Source organism: Anguilla anguilla, chromosome 9, assembly GCF_013347855.1.
Source record: "Anguilla anguilla isolate fAngAng1 chromosome 9, fAngAng1.pri, whole genome shotgun sequence".
Classification (NCBI taxonomy): Eukaryota; Metazoa; Chordata; class Actinopteri; order Anguilliformes; family Anguillidae; genus Anguilla; species Anguilla anguilla.
In genome coordinates, this window is record NC_049209.1 from 33,626,101 (window position 1) to 33,644,547 (window position 18,447).

The window sequence follows — 18,447 nt, forward strand, 5'->3', positions numbered from 1 at the left end:
TGCTAGATTTCTCATCTCAATGAGACTAACCTGGTTAAATAAAGGTTAAATAAATACAAAAATAATAATAAAAATGAATTACACATAACAAAAAAAAACAAAAAAACTTTACCATAAAAATGGTACCAAAATTAAATCAGCTGAGGCATTCAAGAAAGCTTAAAGGGGATCAGAAGATGTTTCTCTCATTAGTGACTGGAGATCATTCAGAAGGTCCGGGTTAACAAGACGCACTTTTTTAGGCAGTTATCTTTGGTCTCAGAAGATGTGTAATTAGGGTTGCCACCCATCCTGGTTTTTTTGAGCGACTGTCCCGGAAGAATTTCATAATTTCAAATTAAATCTCATTTGGTTTCCTTCTACTGCTTTTCTGTTTTCTTCCTGGTTATGTTTATACATCCAATCCTGTGTCCGTAAACGGGTAAAAATGGGTAAAACAGCGACGATTGGCCATGTCTATACTTTTATTTGATTGGTAGCAGAAATACGAAAGCTTACCTTATTGCCTAGCAACTGCCCGGGCTGACGGTCTGCCGCGTACATCCACATCCACGATCCCACCGTGGCTTCAGTTGCTAGTTAGAGATAATGTTCGTTTTTAAAAAAAACTTACTATTTATTTTGTCGGTTTGGTGAAATGGGGGGAGAGACGAACGAGGAGAACGACAAAACAAAATCGGACGAGCCACTAGCGTCAAAGAAAAAACGATTTACAACGTACAACTCAGACTGGGCGAAAAGAGAAAACTTTTCTGAATGGGTAAGGCCCACCCAAGGAAACCCGTTCTCCGCTACCTGTGTTTTGTGTCCAGCCAAAAGTTCTGTTAAATATAATGGAAAAACAGCACTGGAAAATCATGCAAAAACAAAGAAGCACCAGAGTTTTGTATTAAGCAAATGCAAAAGTCTAGCCAAAAATCTGTATTTAATGTAGAAAGGGACAGCAGCAGACAAAGGAGTCCAGAGTGAGTGCAACTATGTCAGGGAGTACGTCTGCGTCAGGACACATATAGGTAAGAGAGGCAATAGGGAGTCCTACAACTGTTAACACAGTATATTTGCAAATATGGTTTCATCTCACCCCCCCCCCCCCCCCCCCCCACAAAAAAACTTTTGTCCGAGCGTCCTGGTTTTCAAAATCACAAATCAAAGGTGGCAACCCTATGTGTAATCAAAATAAAACAAGAAAAAAAATGTTCAAGGCTGAAGACTATCAGTTCAACTGTATCCATTAAAATAGATTCATTAGAAAACCACGTCCATATTTAAAATGGAATTAGTGGGTCACAGGCACGTTTTCGTTCATCAGTCACGGTGTCTCTGAGGAGCTCAATCACTTTGGGGCTGATTTTATTTTCCATATGGGTATGCTTTTCTAGTAAAGACATGTAGTAAAGACAATATAATGGAGTGCTTCGGAACCACCGTCTTTTTGATTAATCACTCAGCATGCCCCTGTACCAAAGAGCACCTTCATATTTTTTATGAATATTTCCCCCATTGAATGATCGCATACAGCAACACTGCAATATTCTGACTTTATAAGCATAATCATGTGAATAAACGGGAACTAAACAAACGTCTCCAAGATTTGCTTTGTCAACATAATTTGTCTCTTGATACATCTAGTAGAAAACCATCGCTGAAATGAACGCTGGTGTTTTGCATAAATAAAGCTGAGTAAATAAGCAAACGGAAAGCCCTTGACAGAATTATCTTTAAATATGTTAGCTAAGTAGCCAGCTGGTAAATAATTAAATGGCCATTATCAATGCAAGTAATTAACTAGTTAATAATTCAGCTTACAGGCAAGGTAGCTTCAGTTAATGGCATTCACTGAGAGAGAATGGCATTCAGATATTTCACACATTTCCACATTGTCACTGATCTCAATAGTTTCCCCCCCCCCCCCCCCCCCCCGCCAGACCTCATTTCCCAAACCATATTAAAATGCGGGTAAGACAGACTGCCGCACAATATATTGGTGCCGTGCCAACAGAAAAAAATAGTTCAGTGTGATTAAATGGAGCGAAGTAGTTTGATTTCTGGCCCAATAAGTTGATACATCACAGGCTGCCTTAACCCCATTTAAACTTGGAAGGACAGTGAAGGGGATATTCTTCTTGATTAATGACACAAAGACGCTGTGTCTCTGTGCTCTTGTCGCTGAAGATTTTGCCTGTCTCAGTGCTGAGACTTAGGGAAGCATTAAGAACGTGTTCTGATTTGTCAGACCTTTATGAATATTCATTAAGGGGTGGGGTCTGCGAAATCTCCCTGGTACATAGCAGGCTGCGTGTTCTGTTTCGTGGCTCGTGTTATCGGTTTCCAGCAGTTATTTTCTTAGCGGGAGCCAAAATACTCCATGAGAATCACGGCCGTCCTCGTGTGATCAAAGAAGGATCACTTTTAATACCGCGCCGCTCACCAAACGAAGGCGCGTAACAATGGCGAAGAGCTTTTGCAGATTGTGGCAAACACGGCTGGGTCTGATCCTCTGGCCAGCTTTGCTCGCGCTACCCAATGTACTCGATGACAAACAGCGGTAAAATCTGTGCCGCAGCTCATGCATCACCCGCCATCGCCGCCTTGCTCATAGCCTCAGCACGCAGGAGGCCAGAGACTCAAAAGTTCCTGCTTCTGAACAAAACAGAGAGGGAAAAATTTATTTATTTGTTTTGACAAGCGTTTTTTTTTTTTTTTTTGAAATGCTAATCGGGGATGGTGTCGCTGACCGTCGTTGGGTTGGCCCTGCGGAGACGGGCCCCGTGGCGTTTGACTGGCGGTAGCGATGCGGCTCAGTCAGTTCTGTCTGAGCTTTGCCTTCGTTTTTTCTTTTTCTTTTTTTTGTGCGATTGTGCAAAGCCTGGTTTCCATGGTTACACTCCGAGCATACAGTGTCCCGGTTCGCCAGCGCACAGATCACGGGATTCTGTCTGCTCATCTGAGAAATGTGTACTCTTGATTTAACAGGTACATTAGGGAAAAGAAAAGAGAGAGAAAGAGGGAGAGAGAGAGAGAGAGAGAACAGGACAGGAATGTGAACCTCACCCTCCCCAACTCTGTGGTTGAAAGTGTGGTGATGGGAGCAGAGCTGTTGCGTTAGCACCCCCCCCCATTTATTTAATAAATAAATAAATAAAATTAATTAATTAACTAGAATAAAATATCTGTAGATTTGTAGATAAATGTGCAAGATTCTTTTGATAGTATCTCATAGCATAAACCACAGTACATTTTATTATTATATATTCACCTGCCAATGTGGTATGAACTGTGAGCGAGAGACCAGGCCTGTGCTGTCTGTGGTGCGTAACCAGCCGCAGCACCACCCAAAACTGAAGCCTTTCGTTTGGCAATTGAGAATTATTTTTTTCTTTTTGCTGAGTTCTGCAATCACAGAAAGTTATTCGGCACACTCACGTTGATTGAATGGTTTGATTGAATTGCTTTTCTCCCTTAAACTGGCTAAGTGTGTTTGATTCGGTCTGAGGAATTTCGTCATTCATGTCAATGAGTTCATGACCCGTCTGTGGCATCCTGAGGATGTCCCAGGGAGGTTTCAAGGATGACTGCCTTTCAGGCAAATGCCCCTAAATGCTGATAAGTATCATCAGAAATGAGTGATTTTATTTAATCCATGTCCTTCTGCTTCAGTGTTTTTAATACTTTAAAAGTGAGATTCAGAAGTGATGCTGTGGGCAGTACGGCCCAGTATTTGACTGGAGTGACATGGATGGTTTTTCAAGACCAAATTCACTTGTACAAAAATATACATAAATAAATAAATAAATAAATAAATACATAAAATCAGGCAAGGATATCTTGGCCTATACATAAACTGAAATTAAAATTGATTTTGGTTCCGAAAAATGAAATTGAATTTTGACACGCACTGCAAAAAAAAAAAAAAAACGGGAGAAAAAACGAGTGGTGTAGACTGAAGAAACAGTCTATCGGGACTGTGAAGTAGGAAAACAGTTATTCACTGATTTATTGATGAGTGAAAGGTTGTTTCTACATGAAAAATATTGATTTAGGGTTAAAAATTAAATGAAGAGGCTTTCTCACGGGGTGCCCGTTGAGGGTGGGTCATTTTTGACCATGCGTAACGTGCAGACACGAGGAGGGTTAAAGTTGCATCCTGGCTGTACTGTCCAGTTGTTCCCTTATTAGGTCTGGCAGTATTGTGCTGTGTGCAGTGTGTGTGCAGTGAATGCGTGGGTCTGTGTATTTGACTTCCTTGGGATTGTTTGAGGTCTGAGCTGTCTGGCTGCATGCTACGAGACCCCCCCACCAACCCCTCCATTCTCCCCCCCTGCAGATATTCTCCTCATTTGTGGGTGGAAATAAGAGCAGGTAGCCACTCCTAACTGAAGACTCAAATCACTGCCGCCACTCTCTTGGCGAGATGGCGGAATCCGAGATTTCTCACATGGAGTGGAGACGTGTCGCGTTTCTTTAGTTTTCTTGCTTTTGAACTGGTTTTATCACATCTATAACTCCCTTTCTTGTGACTTTCGAAAGCCCAATTGCATTTGTAGGCCCTTCTCGTCTCCGTAAAAATGTCTGTTCCAGGGAGCTGGACGAAATGCCTTTTCTCTCTGTAGTCGTCCAGCTGAGTCGTGCAGTCAGTGCATCAAAAGGAGTACACTTCTTGCCACAGGCAGATTTCAGGTACTCCACGAACCAGAGCAATTGCTCTGGCACCGTGAGACGGGGCCGCCCTTGCTGATTGATTCCCTCCCTCCTCCATCTGTGAAGAGATAACTGATTATGTGCCATGCTGCTGGGCCGCTAGCCCCAGCCAGCACTTGCGTAATCAGAATTCAATACCAGACCGGGAGGCGGATAACTGTATGGAGACCTGGTGTAATAGCAGGACGAGGCTCCATGGCTGCTGCATATTTCATGTTTTTCTTGTAGATGCCTGATCTCACATTGCTGGGCTTTTCCTTTCTTGGTGACAGTGTCATACTTTCAATTTCATAAGAGTTTTTGGTATTTTTTATTGGTCTGTTTTTTGAATTATTACCCTTTGAAAGTCAAGGAGGATTTTATCTGGCTTAGTGTTTTGGGATAAATACAAATGAATAAAAATACGCCATGTCAAGTACATTTCTGATTGATTAATGACTTTGGTAGTTTGGTTGATTGAATGCATTTATGTGTCTCGTAGGGTTTTTTGGACATCGACCTGACGGAGTTTAAAAAAGGCGGAGCCAACGTGACGGGCTTCCAGCTGATGAACTACTCGGATCCTGCGGTGAGCCGGTCCATACAGGAGTGGCTGGATTTTGACAGCAAAGACCTCAAAATCCCCAAGAAGCGGCTGAAGGTATCTGGTCACACCCATGGGGGGGGGGGGGGGGGGGGGGGGTGGGCATTGGGGCTTGTAACTCAAAGGTTGTTGGACTCTGCTGTTGTACTATTGAGGAAGGTACTTAACCTGCATTGCTTTTGTATATATCAAGCTGTATAAATGCATACTATGTAAACAGGCAAAAAGAAAGTTGTGCTAGTCGATCTCGGTACTTAGAAAGGCATCTGCCAAATAAATGTAATGTAATGCAAAAGAGTGTCTGCTAAATGCCTGTAATGCAATGCAATGCAGGGATTCTGAAACCACGTTCTCATTCCCAACTCGTCAAATATTGCAGCTTGGACAAGGGCCCTTCTCATCAGTATTCAACGCATTGGATAGACTTGGGCATCTTGGGTTGACGAGTGAGGTAGCCCATTGACTACTAGGCTACTGAATAAACTACGTCACCCAGCATGCATTAGCCTAGGTTTATGTTGATGTTTTTAAAATAATTTTCTGTGTAGCCTATAGTATTAAAATTAAATAATTTCTGGTATATTTTGGTATATGTGCATGTGATTTTAAGTAATTAAATTTGAATAGGTCACAATAGTATTGATTGTCTACAAATACAAGCTCCAAATTTGCGCTGAGGTCCAGGCTACCTGTCTGTCCATAGCGTCAAAATCCACCGAAGTGGTAATTCAATTCAATTGGCTACCTGACTCGTCAAACCAAAATGCCCAAGTCTATCCAATGCGTATAGTGATGAGAAGGGCCCTGGCCCAAGCTGCAATATTTGACGAGTTGGGAATGAGAACGTGTTCCAGAAACAGTCAAGCATTCAGAACAGAGCAAAAGGACAACAGCAGCTCAGCTATACTTTGACAAAAAACCATGATATTATTGCACACTATTTATTCTTTTTTTAAAAGCAGTGCCAGAGGGCATAATGACTCTCCTGTCTCTTTTAAAATGAGGGGTAAATAAGCATCCTCTAAGGAGAAGGAGCTTATATGGGGGGGGGTCATTTTTGTCCAGTGCTGAAGAGAATAAGCTTATCTCAGCCCGTAATGTAAAGCTAGCAGATTTAACACACGGGGTCAGTGCCAGGCCGCTACCTTTGCACACTCGAACCAGGCACCTGGCCTGAACTGTTTCAGTACATCCAAGGCCTGTAAATGGATAATATGAAAAAATGTGAGCTCTGTAAATCTCTGTGAATTAAAGAGACTGCTGAAAAATGCATTACTGTGTCCTTAGAGCATTGGAAGCTGGCCAAAAAGCAGAAACCAAAGGGAAAAGCAAGCCTGCGGTTCATTTTTCCATCAAAAGAACAATTCGGGTTTAAACTGATCTGCTGGTTGAGTGCTTGAGGACAGTGACTCAGATAGAGTCATTTGCATGTTGGTAGCAGAACAGAAATAGAAATCCATGAATAACATCTATATGTCTCCACGAATATTGAATAAAACCGCTATGGTTTCCCTCATGTACTTGCATATAGCACGCTTGACATATTGATGTAAAATTTCACAGCACAAAATATTGTAAAAGAGAATTTATGCTACATATATTAGCATTACATGAACCCCAAAAATGTGTGGAGCTACCATTCTGGCAGTATCTCACTGAGCTGAACCAATCATAGTGTTTTATATTGGACAAAACAGCATTTTGATTGCTACAATCAGTGAAAACATTTTGCAAACAGGGGCCAATAGATCCAAAGAAACAAAGTAATCAACACTGGCCAAAGACGCAGACACACTGTAAGCAGTAGTACCCCATAAGCTTGAAATAAATGTGGTAAAAAGCTTATCTCTAAAGGTGAAAGGTCAAAGTATTAAGGTAACATTTATGTTGCCTCTTTTTTGTGGGTGTCTAGCCACCATGGACTTCTAGTGAAAAGCTCAGACTTTCTTTGATATCAAAGTTTAAAAAAAAAATGTTTTTTCTTGTTTTTCTTCAGTACACCGGGGCCCTCACATACGACGGCGTGAGTGTGATGGCGGCCGCCTTTCAGAACCTCCGCAAACAGCGGATCGATATTTCCCGCCGAGGGAACGCCGGCGACTGCCTGGCCAACCCCCCGGCCCCGTGGGGTCAGGGAATCGACATCCAGAGAGCCCTGCAGCAGGTACTGCTCCATTCCGACACATCGCACCGACGACCCGGAGCGAAAAGGGCACGGACGCAGCAGATCCGCTTCTTTTATTATTTAAATGAAGCAACAGTTAATTCTCTTTTTCAACGGGATCCTTGGCATCCTTGAGGCCAGTAAAGTTCTGATATTGCGGGAAGATACCTGATTATAGAAAAATAATTAAAAAATGAGGTCGCATAAAGAAAACTTTTTGGGTCCCAACAACATAGGTTTGCCTTTATTTCAAGAGGGAATGGAAAGGGAATCTTGGGTATTTCACTGTATCAGTGGCTTTCACTAGCTTTAGAGAAGGCTATATCCAGCTGACAGCATGGTTTCATGTTAATGCGAAATAAATCAAGTCCTGTTTTTGTTTTATGGTTCATTTTTAAAGATGAATAGAGAGAGACTTGTGCAGGCTGTTCCATTGTGCCTTTAACTGTGCAAGTTTTCTTGTCACAGGGATTATAGTTCTGCTCAGACAATTAGTTCTGACACTGACAGAAGCTCTGCACGCTGTAAAGAGAAGAGAATCACAAAATAAAAGTTTGAGATGATGTGTGCAGTTTATTCAGAGTTTCTCAGAGAGGGATAAACAAAACGAGCAGCACTGTGCTGTGAGACTGCTGTTCGACTGCCGCTGGCATTCGATGCTGATGTTCAGGTGTTTGGAATTTAGAATGCTGTCTCTCGTGAGGGGGGGTGTAACAGTTTTCCCACATTTAAGGAAAAAAAAACCCAACCCTGGTACTGTAATATATATATCCTTCTGACTATACATGCTGATCTGAAATGAGCAATAATAATAATAATAATAATAATAATAATAATAATAATAATAACAACATGGGTCTGTGGATCTTCTCTCAAGGTTCAGCTGGAGGGCCTGACTGGACACATCCAGTTTGATGAGAAGGGGCGACGGACCAACTACACGGTCTCCGTGATGGAATTAGGGCTGAAGGGACCCAGAAAGGTGATGTACGCCCGTCTGGAAAAGCGGAAGTGCTCATGCTCACATTTTTATGAGAGGTGCAAGGTCCCTTGAACACAGAAAAAAATATTGTAATTTTGGCTTGACTCACTTATGTTCATATCTGTATATTAAAGGCCACTAAACTGTTTTGGTCACATCAAATGGCTCAAAATATTTTTTTACCCAGTATTTTTGCATATTCCAGGAACCATCAACTGGGTGGAAAATTAATGTGTCAATCACTCTGCTACAGATTTTTTTTTCCCTCACGTTTGACTGCCTACAAGTGTATGTAACACCACCACATGAAAAAGAATATTGAAGTAACTAAATCACAATTGCATATCCAACTCTACATCTATTGTATATTACATACATATTTTCACTGCACTATTATACTTCAAACGTGGGGATATTTCCTGTGTGATTCAGATTCAGGGAACAAGAAGGCCGTGAATCCATCAATTATCTAACCCGCTTATTTCTGGTCAGATTCACAAGGAGGGTTGGGGGGGAGGGACCTAACCCAGCATGCACTGGGTGAGAGGCAGGAATAAACCCTGATCTTCCATCCATCACAGGGCACACACACCATTCACTCACACACTCATACCCACGGGCAATTTAGAGTCTCCAGTTAGCCTACCCTGCCTATCTTTGGACCTTCTTGCTGTGAGGCGACAGTGCTACCCGCTGCCCCGCCGTGCAGCTCATGAGCATGTCGTTCTGATGATAACTCTCTGATTGCAGGCAGGCTACTGGAACGAAGCGGAGAAGTTTGTGAGAACCGCGCCGTACCCTCACAGCGCTAACGATACCTTTGGGCTGCAGAACCGAACCTACATAGTCACCACCATTCTGGTAGGTCCCGGACTGTTTGGCTGCGTGGGGCACGACCCAAACCAGAGAAGCATGGATTGAGTAAGCTGGTTATGATGAGCTTAGTGGCAGTGCTCTGAACACCACTGAAAAGCTTTATGTTCACAGGAAATCTCTGTAGCGGTTGACACATATTAAATCCAGCAGGAGAGCAACGTCCATCAGAACCTAAAAAATATAGCTGCAATATTCAGTATAGCAGGGCGAGCCTCAAACTGCATCTCTGCGGCAGTGAATATTGGGGCCCCGCAACGTGAGGAGGAGTGGGGATGATTTTTTAAAAAAAGAACATACGGCTGCGTAAACAAAATCACGTTTGTCACGACGGCCCCACTCACTGCTTGGGCGTGTGGGAGCATAGGATTAATCGCTCTTTGAAGGCTTTCCAAAAAAAAAGAAAAAAAGGCCCCTCTTCTTTCTTTTCGTAACGAATTCCTCCCGGTGACTTGGCAGCGCGGCGGTTTCATTTCGTTCCGCGCTTTCGTCGACGTGCTGGCGTCGAGCTTCTTTCGCGGCCGTTCTGCGGTCCGGCCTCCTGCCACCGTCACTTCCTTTGAAGGCCTCTGCCAGTGGATTTGGCGGGAGGACGCTGAATACATGGATGGTCTTCTGAGATCAGTGTCTGAACAGATCAGAAGGTTCCAGAAAAGGGCCTGGCAGCTCAGCCTTAAAGTGGCCGTTGCGTATTTGTGAGGCCAGCTGTGTGCAGGGCCACAATATGCTCAGTGTAAAAAGCCAAAGAGCGGATGTGTCCATGTACACAAGTATCCCATCACATGATACTCTGCATGAGAGCTAAACTTTCTTTTGAATGCACTCATATTTGTCACACTTCAATCATACGCTATGCAAGGTTCCTGTAGCCTATAATTACTTCCGCACATTGCTACCTTGTGGGTTTATTCTGTATCCTGTTAAAACGTTATGATCGTTCCCTCGACTAGCAGAGAATTATGAGATAGCTCTCTTTTAAAATTATTCTACACTGTGCTTACAATGAGCAGCCTTGTCTACAGTTCTAGCTCAGAAGTACTATCTTAAAGTACCCAGTCAACAGTTATTTGCATAAAGGGAGGGATCTTATTATGTTTAGTTTTTCTCATAACAGATTTCAAAATTGTCTTTCTGCAAATTCAGGGCTATCTGATGGGAATTACTCCGTAGTTTTAAAGAATACTTAAGAATTATTATTGAAGAATATTTGGTTCAATCCCTTGTTGTAAGTATTTACACTGAAAGGAGACATTCACCCCATTTTGTTAAATGAATATAATTTTACTTATGTTTACTGTGGTAGTACTATATGCCGCACATATCTTTGTTTTTGTTAGCTTCAAATTGTGTGATTTTGCAGTTGTTTTATTTGTCATTGTAGTAGTATTCCCATCAACCTTTTCACTCAGAGTTGTCCCGGAGCAAATTTGGCAGGGGACATGTCCCACACAATATTGAGGAATACCCGATTGTTTCCCTCCATAACTCGTATATCATAAGAAGTATATCAATGTGAAAATGGCTATTTTATGACTGTTTTGCATTTTATAAAAGTATTCTTTTGAGGGGACAATATAAAATCATTGCTTCATGATTTGTTAAAGATAGTTCAAACTAGTGGTGGCTCAGCTTGGTGTATAGTCGAACAAACATTTAATATAAGAATTATTACGTGAATAACAATGGAAAATAAGGCTTGTGTGATAATTGTTTTATGACAGAAAACATCAGGTTGCTTTTAATTCCTCATTGCTTTGGTCAGGAATCTCCATACGTGATGCTGAAGAAAAATCACGATCAACTGACTGGAAACGACAAGTATGAGGGCTACTGTGTGGAGCTGGCTGCGGAGATCGCCAAACACGTGGGGTACAACTACACGCTGGAGATTGTGTCCGACGGGAAGTACGGATCCCGGGACACCGAGTCTAAGATGTGGAACGGCATGGTGGGGGAGCTGGTCTATGGTGTAAGTACAGTAGTAATAAAGGATTCATACACGTGTTATTAACACCTCCTTGTTAGCGCTGCTGTTATAAACCCTGCTGCCAAAAGAGAAGGGATGCCAGAATGATTTTTATGGGTTGAAAGGAGCAACCTACCGTGGGGCTGACCATGTCCAATTCCCACCCAAATTTGGAACAACTAATTAGCTGTTTGCAAACGCAGCTGCGTTCGTGCTCGATTCCGGACTTCAGACCTCTGTAGTCCTCCTCCGAAACATGTGATGTCACCAGTCTGCTTTCTTTCACATCGCAGTCCGCAGGTGCCCGATTGACCAGCGGGAGTTGGTAGGGAGCCATTAAGCCCTGACCCCTAAATGACTGAACCGTCCCCTACCCTGTGCACAGACTGTGCAAAGCCCTGTGGGGCTGCCGGCTGCAGTCGGCACTGGCACAGTCCGGATTTGATCAGAGGCCATGAGGCTCATCCATGCACCGCAGTGAATGAGCTGCTCAGCATCTGAAAGGAGCGCTCTTGATGTCATTATTGGGAACATGCATAATAATCATGTTCAGCACATTCAATTTTCACAATAATAATTATGAACAAAAAATTGCGTTGTCTGTTCCTACGTGATACCACATCACCCATGTCTACATTCGGAGCGCTGTTTTTATTTTATTTTCCATGTCACAAAATGGCTGAAATATTTCATCCATTTCAATCCATGTCTATTTTTTTTTTTAATCACCGTAATCTTCTTAAATTCAAATAGTTTGAAAAGCTTTCAGCTGTCGTGATGCATGCAGACACACCACTTGCTCTTTCTCTCACTGTGTGTATATTTACTGCAGGGAAATATGTCCTGACAATTTTCTGCCCCCTTTGACAAAAATCGTTTCTGAAAAGAATAACAGCGCTTTGGCGCGGTGGGTCACGACCCCTGGCGCTGTACGGGAAACGGGGGGGACGTGACCGTCCCATAAAGTCGTTAGCGCCGCGAAGGGCCGCGCTCCTCGGGTTGACACGTCGCGTTGGCTTTTCCGTCGTTTTTCCACCACCGTTTGTCGAGCGGCACATCCGCGCCCTCCATTACGGCTCCTGCGTTTGCAGCGCAGCAGCCATCAGCAGCGGAGCGTGTCAGGGCACGGTCTACTGAGGGGCTGAAACTGAGCTAATATGAGCCGCGTGAAAGCCGCGGTGTGTTTTCGCTCGCTGTTTCTGGAAAGCCTGTCTCGATATTGCTTTCTTTCTGTTTCTATCATTTCCTTTTATTTCCCAGTGCTCCTTTTGACCCACACGAAGTTCAGATGAATTCATTGAAAATAAATAAATACATGAATTTAATACTACATAAGACACTTTGGCGGTTGGTGGGTATTCTAACATTACTGGAAAGAATTGTATTACTGCTCAGTGTGAAATATATATTTTTTGATTTATGCAATATGGTATGCCTTATGAACTACCCGCACGTTATAAGGGAACAGGCTGAATTCATTGCAAAATATACACTGTTCATTTTTATAGAATCTATTTATGTTTTCTGGTGAAGCTTATTTTCAATGAGCTCTGGATTATTAGGATTTATTAGTTAATACATTTTTGACGACTAATAATGATAATAATAGTAATAATGTGTTGTTAATATAATGATAATTATGAGAAGAAGAATCACCATTATCATCATACTACATTTTGAACCTCCATATTTTGGAAAATAAAATTCAAAGTGAAACTAAAAATGAGTTCAAAGCTCATGACTGATCTGTTGAGCCTTGCTTAGCAATGCTAGCCATTTAAAGCTTGACGGGCATTTTGAAGAGGCACAAATCTATTACCCTCAATCTTTCTTTCTGAAAAACCATTCTTTGATAATAGAAAGGAATGTTCCCACTTCACTGCACTTCTCTGGGTAGTAAAAACGTACATCTCTGGATGGAGAGTTATTTGTCACGGGGGAAAGAACACTTTAGTTGTGTTAAACAAATAAGCTGTTGAAGGACTGAGGATGTATTTTATGATGGTTTCCATGTATTTCATATAATGTAATGTGATTTGTGATTACTGCTCTCCATTGTGGCTAACAGCATTCATTTTGTGAGAAATATATTAATTCTTGCTCGGTCCTTTTATATTAGTTCTATTCATCAAATGTAGAATTTTTTTTTTTACTGCTGGACAAATATGACAAAAATATGACAGCAACATTGAACTGAATTAATGGTGGAGAATAAAAGATGTTTTGGTCCTGCGTCTGTTGTCTCTCAGAAATACTACCGATTCCCTACAGTAACCAGATGGTCAATTCTTGTTTTTCCCTTTTGCACTTCAGTTTCTTAAATTAATAGAGGCTCTTCTGATGAATAACACATGTCTCTGGGGCTATTTTACTTTTGTTATGTTTTCTTATTTGTTTATGACTATTAATGATGTAGCATGCTGAAGCATAGACCATCCACCGGTATTGTGACAACCAACTTTGTGCTTTCCCTTTTAGAACTTTCTATTTAAGAGTCTGGAGCTGACCATCTGGTTAGCCTAGATAATCTTTGGTGACCTGTGACAAACATAACTTTCAAAGTTAAGAGAACGGAGTTTACCATCTATTTAGTCAGTGGAGTCATGTGTCTCTGTTGTGATCATTTGTGACATATGACCATGTTTTCTCCACTCCCCCCCCTCCCCCCCCCCCCTCCTTTTGTAGAAGGCAGACGTTGCCGTGGCACCCCTGACCATTACCCTGGTGAGGGAGGAGGTGATCGACTTCTCCAAGCCCTTCATGAGCCTGGGCATCTCCATCATGATCAAGAAGCCCCAGAAGTCCAAGCCGGGCGTGTTCTCCTTCCTGGACCCGCTGGCCTACGAGATCTGGATGTGCATCGTGTTCGCCTACATCGGCGTGAGCGTGGTGCTCTTCCTCGTCAGCCGCTTCAGCCCCTACGAGTGGCAGGGGGAGGACCCAGAGGACGGCCCCGACCAGAACCAGAACCAGAGCCAGAACCAGGGCCAGTCGCAGGGCCAGCAGGGCCAGAACCAGCAGTCCTCCAGCCAGCAGGGCCAGCCTCAGTCCCCGACCCAACAGGACCAGCAGCAGAACTCGGGCCAGAACCAGAACCAGCAGCAGCCGCAGGCCCCGGAGCACACCAACGAGTTTGGGATTTTTAACAGCCTCTGGTTCTCGCTTGGAGCCTTCATGCAGCAAGGGTGCGACATTTCGCCAAGGTAGGAAATCCAGACGCCCTCGATTCACAGCAGGACCATCATCATCACCATCATCATCGTCATCACCATCATCATCATCATCAGTGCTATCTGTATTAGCACCTCTATCATTATTATCTGCAGTCTGCTCTGCCTTTTCACCCAGTTTATTACAGTCCAATACGTGTCCAACATTTTTTATGGCTTGTTTTCTTCAACTTGTTGGTATTTTTATGTACTGAGCACAGGAAGTGTGTGCTTACATACACAGCTACTTCCTAGTAAGCAACACAAGTACTCTTTAAAACTACTTGCAAGAGCAAACTTACCTTTTACTCTTATCGTTCTGTTTGAGGCACATTCTGTACTGTGAGATTAGGAAATGGTTTCTTTGTGATCATTATCAGCAATATTATGCATTCCAGGGGCTCGGTGGGTCATTGGCACATTCTGCGCTCTGAGATTAGGAAATGGTTTTTTTGTGATCATTATCATGCTATATTATATATTCCTGGGGCTTGGTGGGTCATTATAACGCAGGAGTAAAATATTCAGTGATAACTCTAAGTTAACAGGGGTCCAGTGCTTATGTTACTGTGTATCACAACGTTACTTGGAAACCTCGGCCGTTTCTTCATGGCAGTGCTTTGGCCTGAAGTACCTCTGTATGAGTTACAAACGTCAACTTTTTACCACTGTCTCCTTTAATGAAGTGACCTTCTGTTAGACATGGTTTTCCTCTTTGCTTCAGGACAACTCTCCAGAGAGAGAGAGAGAGAGAGATAGAGAGAGACAGAAAGACAGAGAGAGAGATAGAGAAAGAGATTGAGAGAGACAGACAGATAGAGAAAGAGAGAGAGAGAGAGAGAGAGAGAGAGAGAGAGGATATACTTGTTAGAACAGGTTGAGTTTGTTTGTGTGTTACTCAGAGGGTATTTAGGTCAGTATTATTAAGATAGTTGAGTTATTAAGGTAGGGTCAAGCCAAACCAGAAGTGATGCACCAAAATCGAGAAATAGAGATGCTTAATTCTGGATTACCTCAAGTAAGTGGAAACACCACAGACAGTATTAACCCTTTTTAACTCACCCTGAGGGAGAACAGGAAGTGCAGCTCTTCTCTGTCACAAAAGAATCTTTCATGCTTTCATCAGAGATAATGCACAGTTTCCTTCTGCCGCAAAGCAAGCTGGAGGCTGGAGCCACTCACACTTTGTCTGACCTTTACAATGACCCGCTGGTCTGGTGAAAACCCAGCTCTGCCCTGGGGCTGAATTGACACTTGTCTTCTTCGGTCTTCCTCTATGCGCATGCAAGCAGGTCAGGCACGTGGTGACATGGTCACTCTCTGCTTTCATGTGAATAAAGAAAAAAAATATTATATATATAAACCTCCTTCTCCTTTGGCCTTTGGCACATTTCTCTGTTTGTTGATTCGTTAGATTTTTTTTCCAATTTTCTCCCCAATTTAGTCGTTATAACAATTCCCCGTGTGAATCACGGTCCTGGTCGATGCACTATCCTCTGTTGGTCTGGGGAGGGTGTAGACTACCACATGCCTCCTCCGATACATGTGGAGTCGCCAGCCACTTCTTTTCACCTGACAGCGAGTTTCACTGGGAGAGCGTAACGCGTGCGGAGGTTCACGCTATCTCCCCCAGATCCTCTCCGTGCTGATCAGGCGCCCCGCCAACCAGTAGGAGTCGCTAATGCAACGATCAGGACTCATACCCTCACCGGCTTCCCACCCGCGAACACAGCCAATTGTGTTTGTAGGAACGTCTGACCAAGCCGGAAGTACCGTTGCCAGGGATTGAACCCGGATTCGTTAGATTTTAACATGAGAGGAGATGAGATGAGACCCCTGTGAGGAGGGGGGTCAGTGTCACAGTCTCCAATTTAAACTAATTGCACTAATTTTCATGTGAATGGATAATAGACGTGTCCATTTGAAACGCCGTGTTTCAGTGGCCTTGCTTAGTGGGTGTCAGTGATTTAGCTGAATTTCGATGTAATTTCCTTTGCTTTTGCTGGCGGCAGTGGGCGGGGGGGGGGGGGATGGCGGTGTGGCGGATTTGATAGAGGGGCTCCGGAACATTCTGTAAAATGCAGTGTGCTCCATTATGTGAGAACCTGTCACTGACTGAAACCAACAGCTTGCAGCTGCCTTGGTTCCAGCTTCATCATGTTTGAGGAGCTCAAGATTAATCTTTTTTATGTACCTCTTTCAGTTCATTGGCAGTACCTCCAGTAACTCCAGACTCGCGTGTGTTTGTGTGTGTGGGCACGTGTGTGAGAACATTGTATCTGTGTGTGTGTGTGTGTGTTTTGTGTGTGAGCCGATATCTGTGTGTGTGTGTGTGTGTGTGTGTTTGTATGTGTGCATGCATGTGTATGTGTGGGTGGGTGAATGTGTGTGTGCGTTCTTGTGTGCATGCGCTCGCGTGTGTGTCTGTGTGCACTTGCATATGCATATGCATGTACCAGGGGGATGGGAGTCCCATGTTAGAAATCTTTGATCTGAAATCACAGTCTGCACGGGCTGCTCTGTTCTTGTGTCTACAGAGACTCGGGGAATCCCCCACTGTGCCCAGACTCATCCCGGTTTCAGAGTCAAACAAGCCTCTCTGGGACCAATCTCATCCTCCTCTCCATCTCTTCTCCGGCGCGTTGACACACATCAGCGTTTTTTTGCCCCATCGTTAGCTTCCGGGGGGGTTACCGAAAGTGAAGGTCGAATATGCATGAACCCCAGCGATTTCCAGCGGGGCCCTGCCGCGGTCGGCCATGACGGATCAAAGACAGGGCGTGTCCAAATCAGGGTAGCTCTTTTAATTACACCCACACACACACAGGGGGCGTAACGCAGGCTGCCGGCGTTTCTGTGTGTAAAGGTGTGTCTGGCCCGGATGCTTCCGTCCAATGAACAGGTGCAGCGTGTGTCCTTTTTTTCTCTTCCCTTTGTTTGTTCAGCCATTTTGTTTCACCTAGTAGGTAAATTGTTCAGACTGCTTAAAGCTGTTAAAATTCAACTGAGACGTGAATTTGCACCAATTCAGACCCTCAAATTAAGAGTCTAGCCCTCATTCCTACCTTCCTAGTGCTAAAAACACTAAAAATATAACCTTGGCACAAACGCCCTGTTATTGACTTTGACTTGCATTGATCGGCACTGCTAAAAAATAGCTTTGTGCTTGTTCTGGCTCTTTGTTCCATCAAAATGAGGCCCTCACTTAAAAAAAGAAGCTTTAACTTGATGTGTTAATTTAACATCAAGTTTCAATATCGATCAGGGAATTTCAGGATGTCTTCTGAACTATCTCTTGGGGACACTGTATTTTGCCTGAAAAGAACAATTGTAATGCATAAAAAGCTGGTTTGTTATTTTTTCTTTTTTGGCTTGTTTCTTAATCGTAAATAAAAAAGGTGGCATGAGCAAACCCCATGCCCTGATTAATTGGCTGCAATTTCAATTATCAGTTAATAAGATGCATTTTGGCTCATCATAAATTTCCATTCCATTACCTCCTCGTATGAAAGACGAAAGGTAAGCCGAGGGAAAGGTGTAGTAATACCCGCCTGCATACGAGCCCCCCCCCCCCCCCCCCCAAAAAAATCCCCGGGAGTGAAAGAGATCAATCAGGAGCGGAAAATCAAATGCGAGTCATTCCAGACACGCCTCTCCGGCGCTATTTACCGACTCTAAATTCCTCCGCGCGGCGGCGGCGGTGGCGGCGGGGTCTGTCCAAATGCCAGCGCCGCCGCCCGGGGTTCTGTTTGTCGCTCCGCGGCTCCCGGCAGCGGCGCGCGCGCTCAGGTTTATCTCCAAAGACAGGCGGGACGCTGTTTCAGCGCGCCCACATCGCCCCAGTCTGAGCCCTCGCCGCCTCCCTCTCCTCTCCTCTACTGTCCTATTCCCCCTCCTCTTTCTCTCTCTCTAAAGCTCCTTTCTTCTCTTTTCTTCTCCTCTCCCCACGTCTCCTCCCATCTCTCTTTCTTG

At 43.7% G+C, this 18,447-nt stretch overlaps 1 protein-coding gene across 3 annotated transcripts in view; it reads left to right on the forward strand.

The window, feature by feature from the left end:
• The window catches only part of LOC118236161 (glutamate receptor 1-like), an 81,912-nt gene that overhangs the window by 26,793 nt on the left and 36,672 nt on the right, over window positions 1-18,447 (forward strand). For all 3 annotated transcript variants that reach the window (XR_004766998.1, XM_035434280.1, XM_035434279.1), the window contains exons 6-11: window positions 5,180-5,338; window positions 7,278-7,445; window positions 8,323-8,427; window positions 9,178-9,288; window positions 11,063-11,269; window positions 13,952-14,469. Coding sequence is in view for 2 of the 3 variants with exons in the window: in XM_035434280.1 (XP_035290171.1) it covers window positions 5,180-5,338; window positions 7,278-7,445; window positions 8,323-8,427; window positions 9,178-9,288; window positions 11,063-11,269; window positions 13,952-14,469 (1,268 nt within the window). In the remaining variant the exon portion in view is untranslated. The remainder of the gene's footprint in view (window positions 1-5,179; window positions 5,339-7,277; window positions 7,446-8,322; window positions 8,428-9,177; window positions 9,289-11,062; window positions 11,270-13,951; window positions 14,470-18,447) is intronic.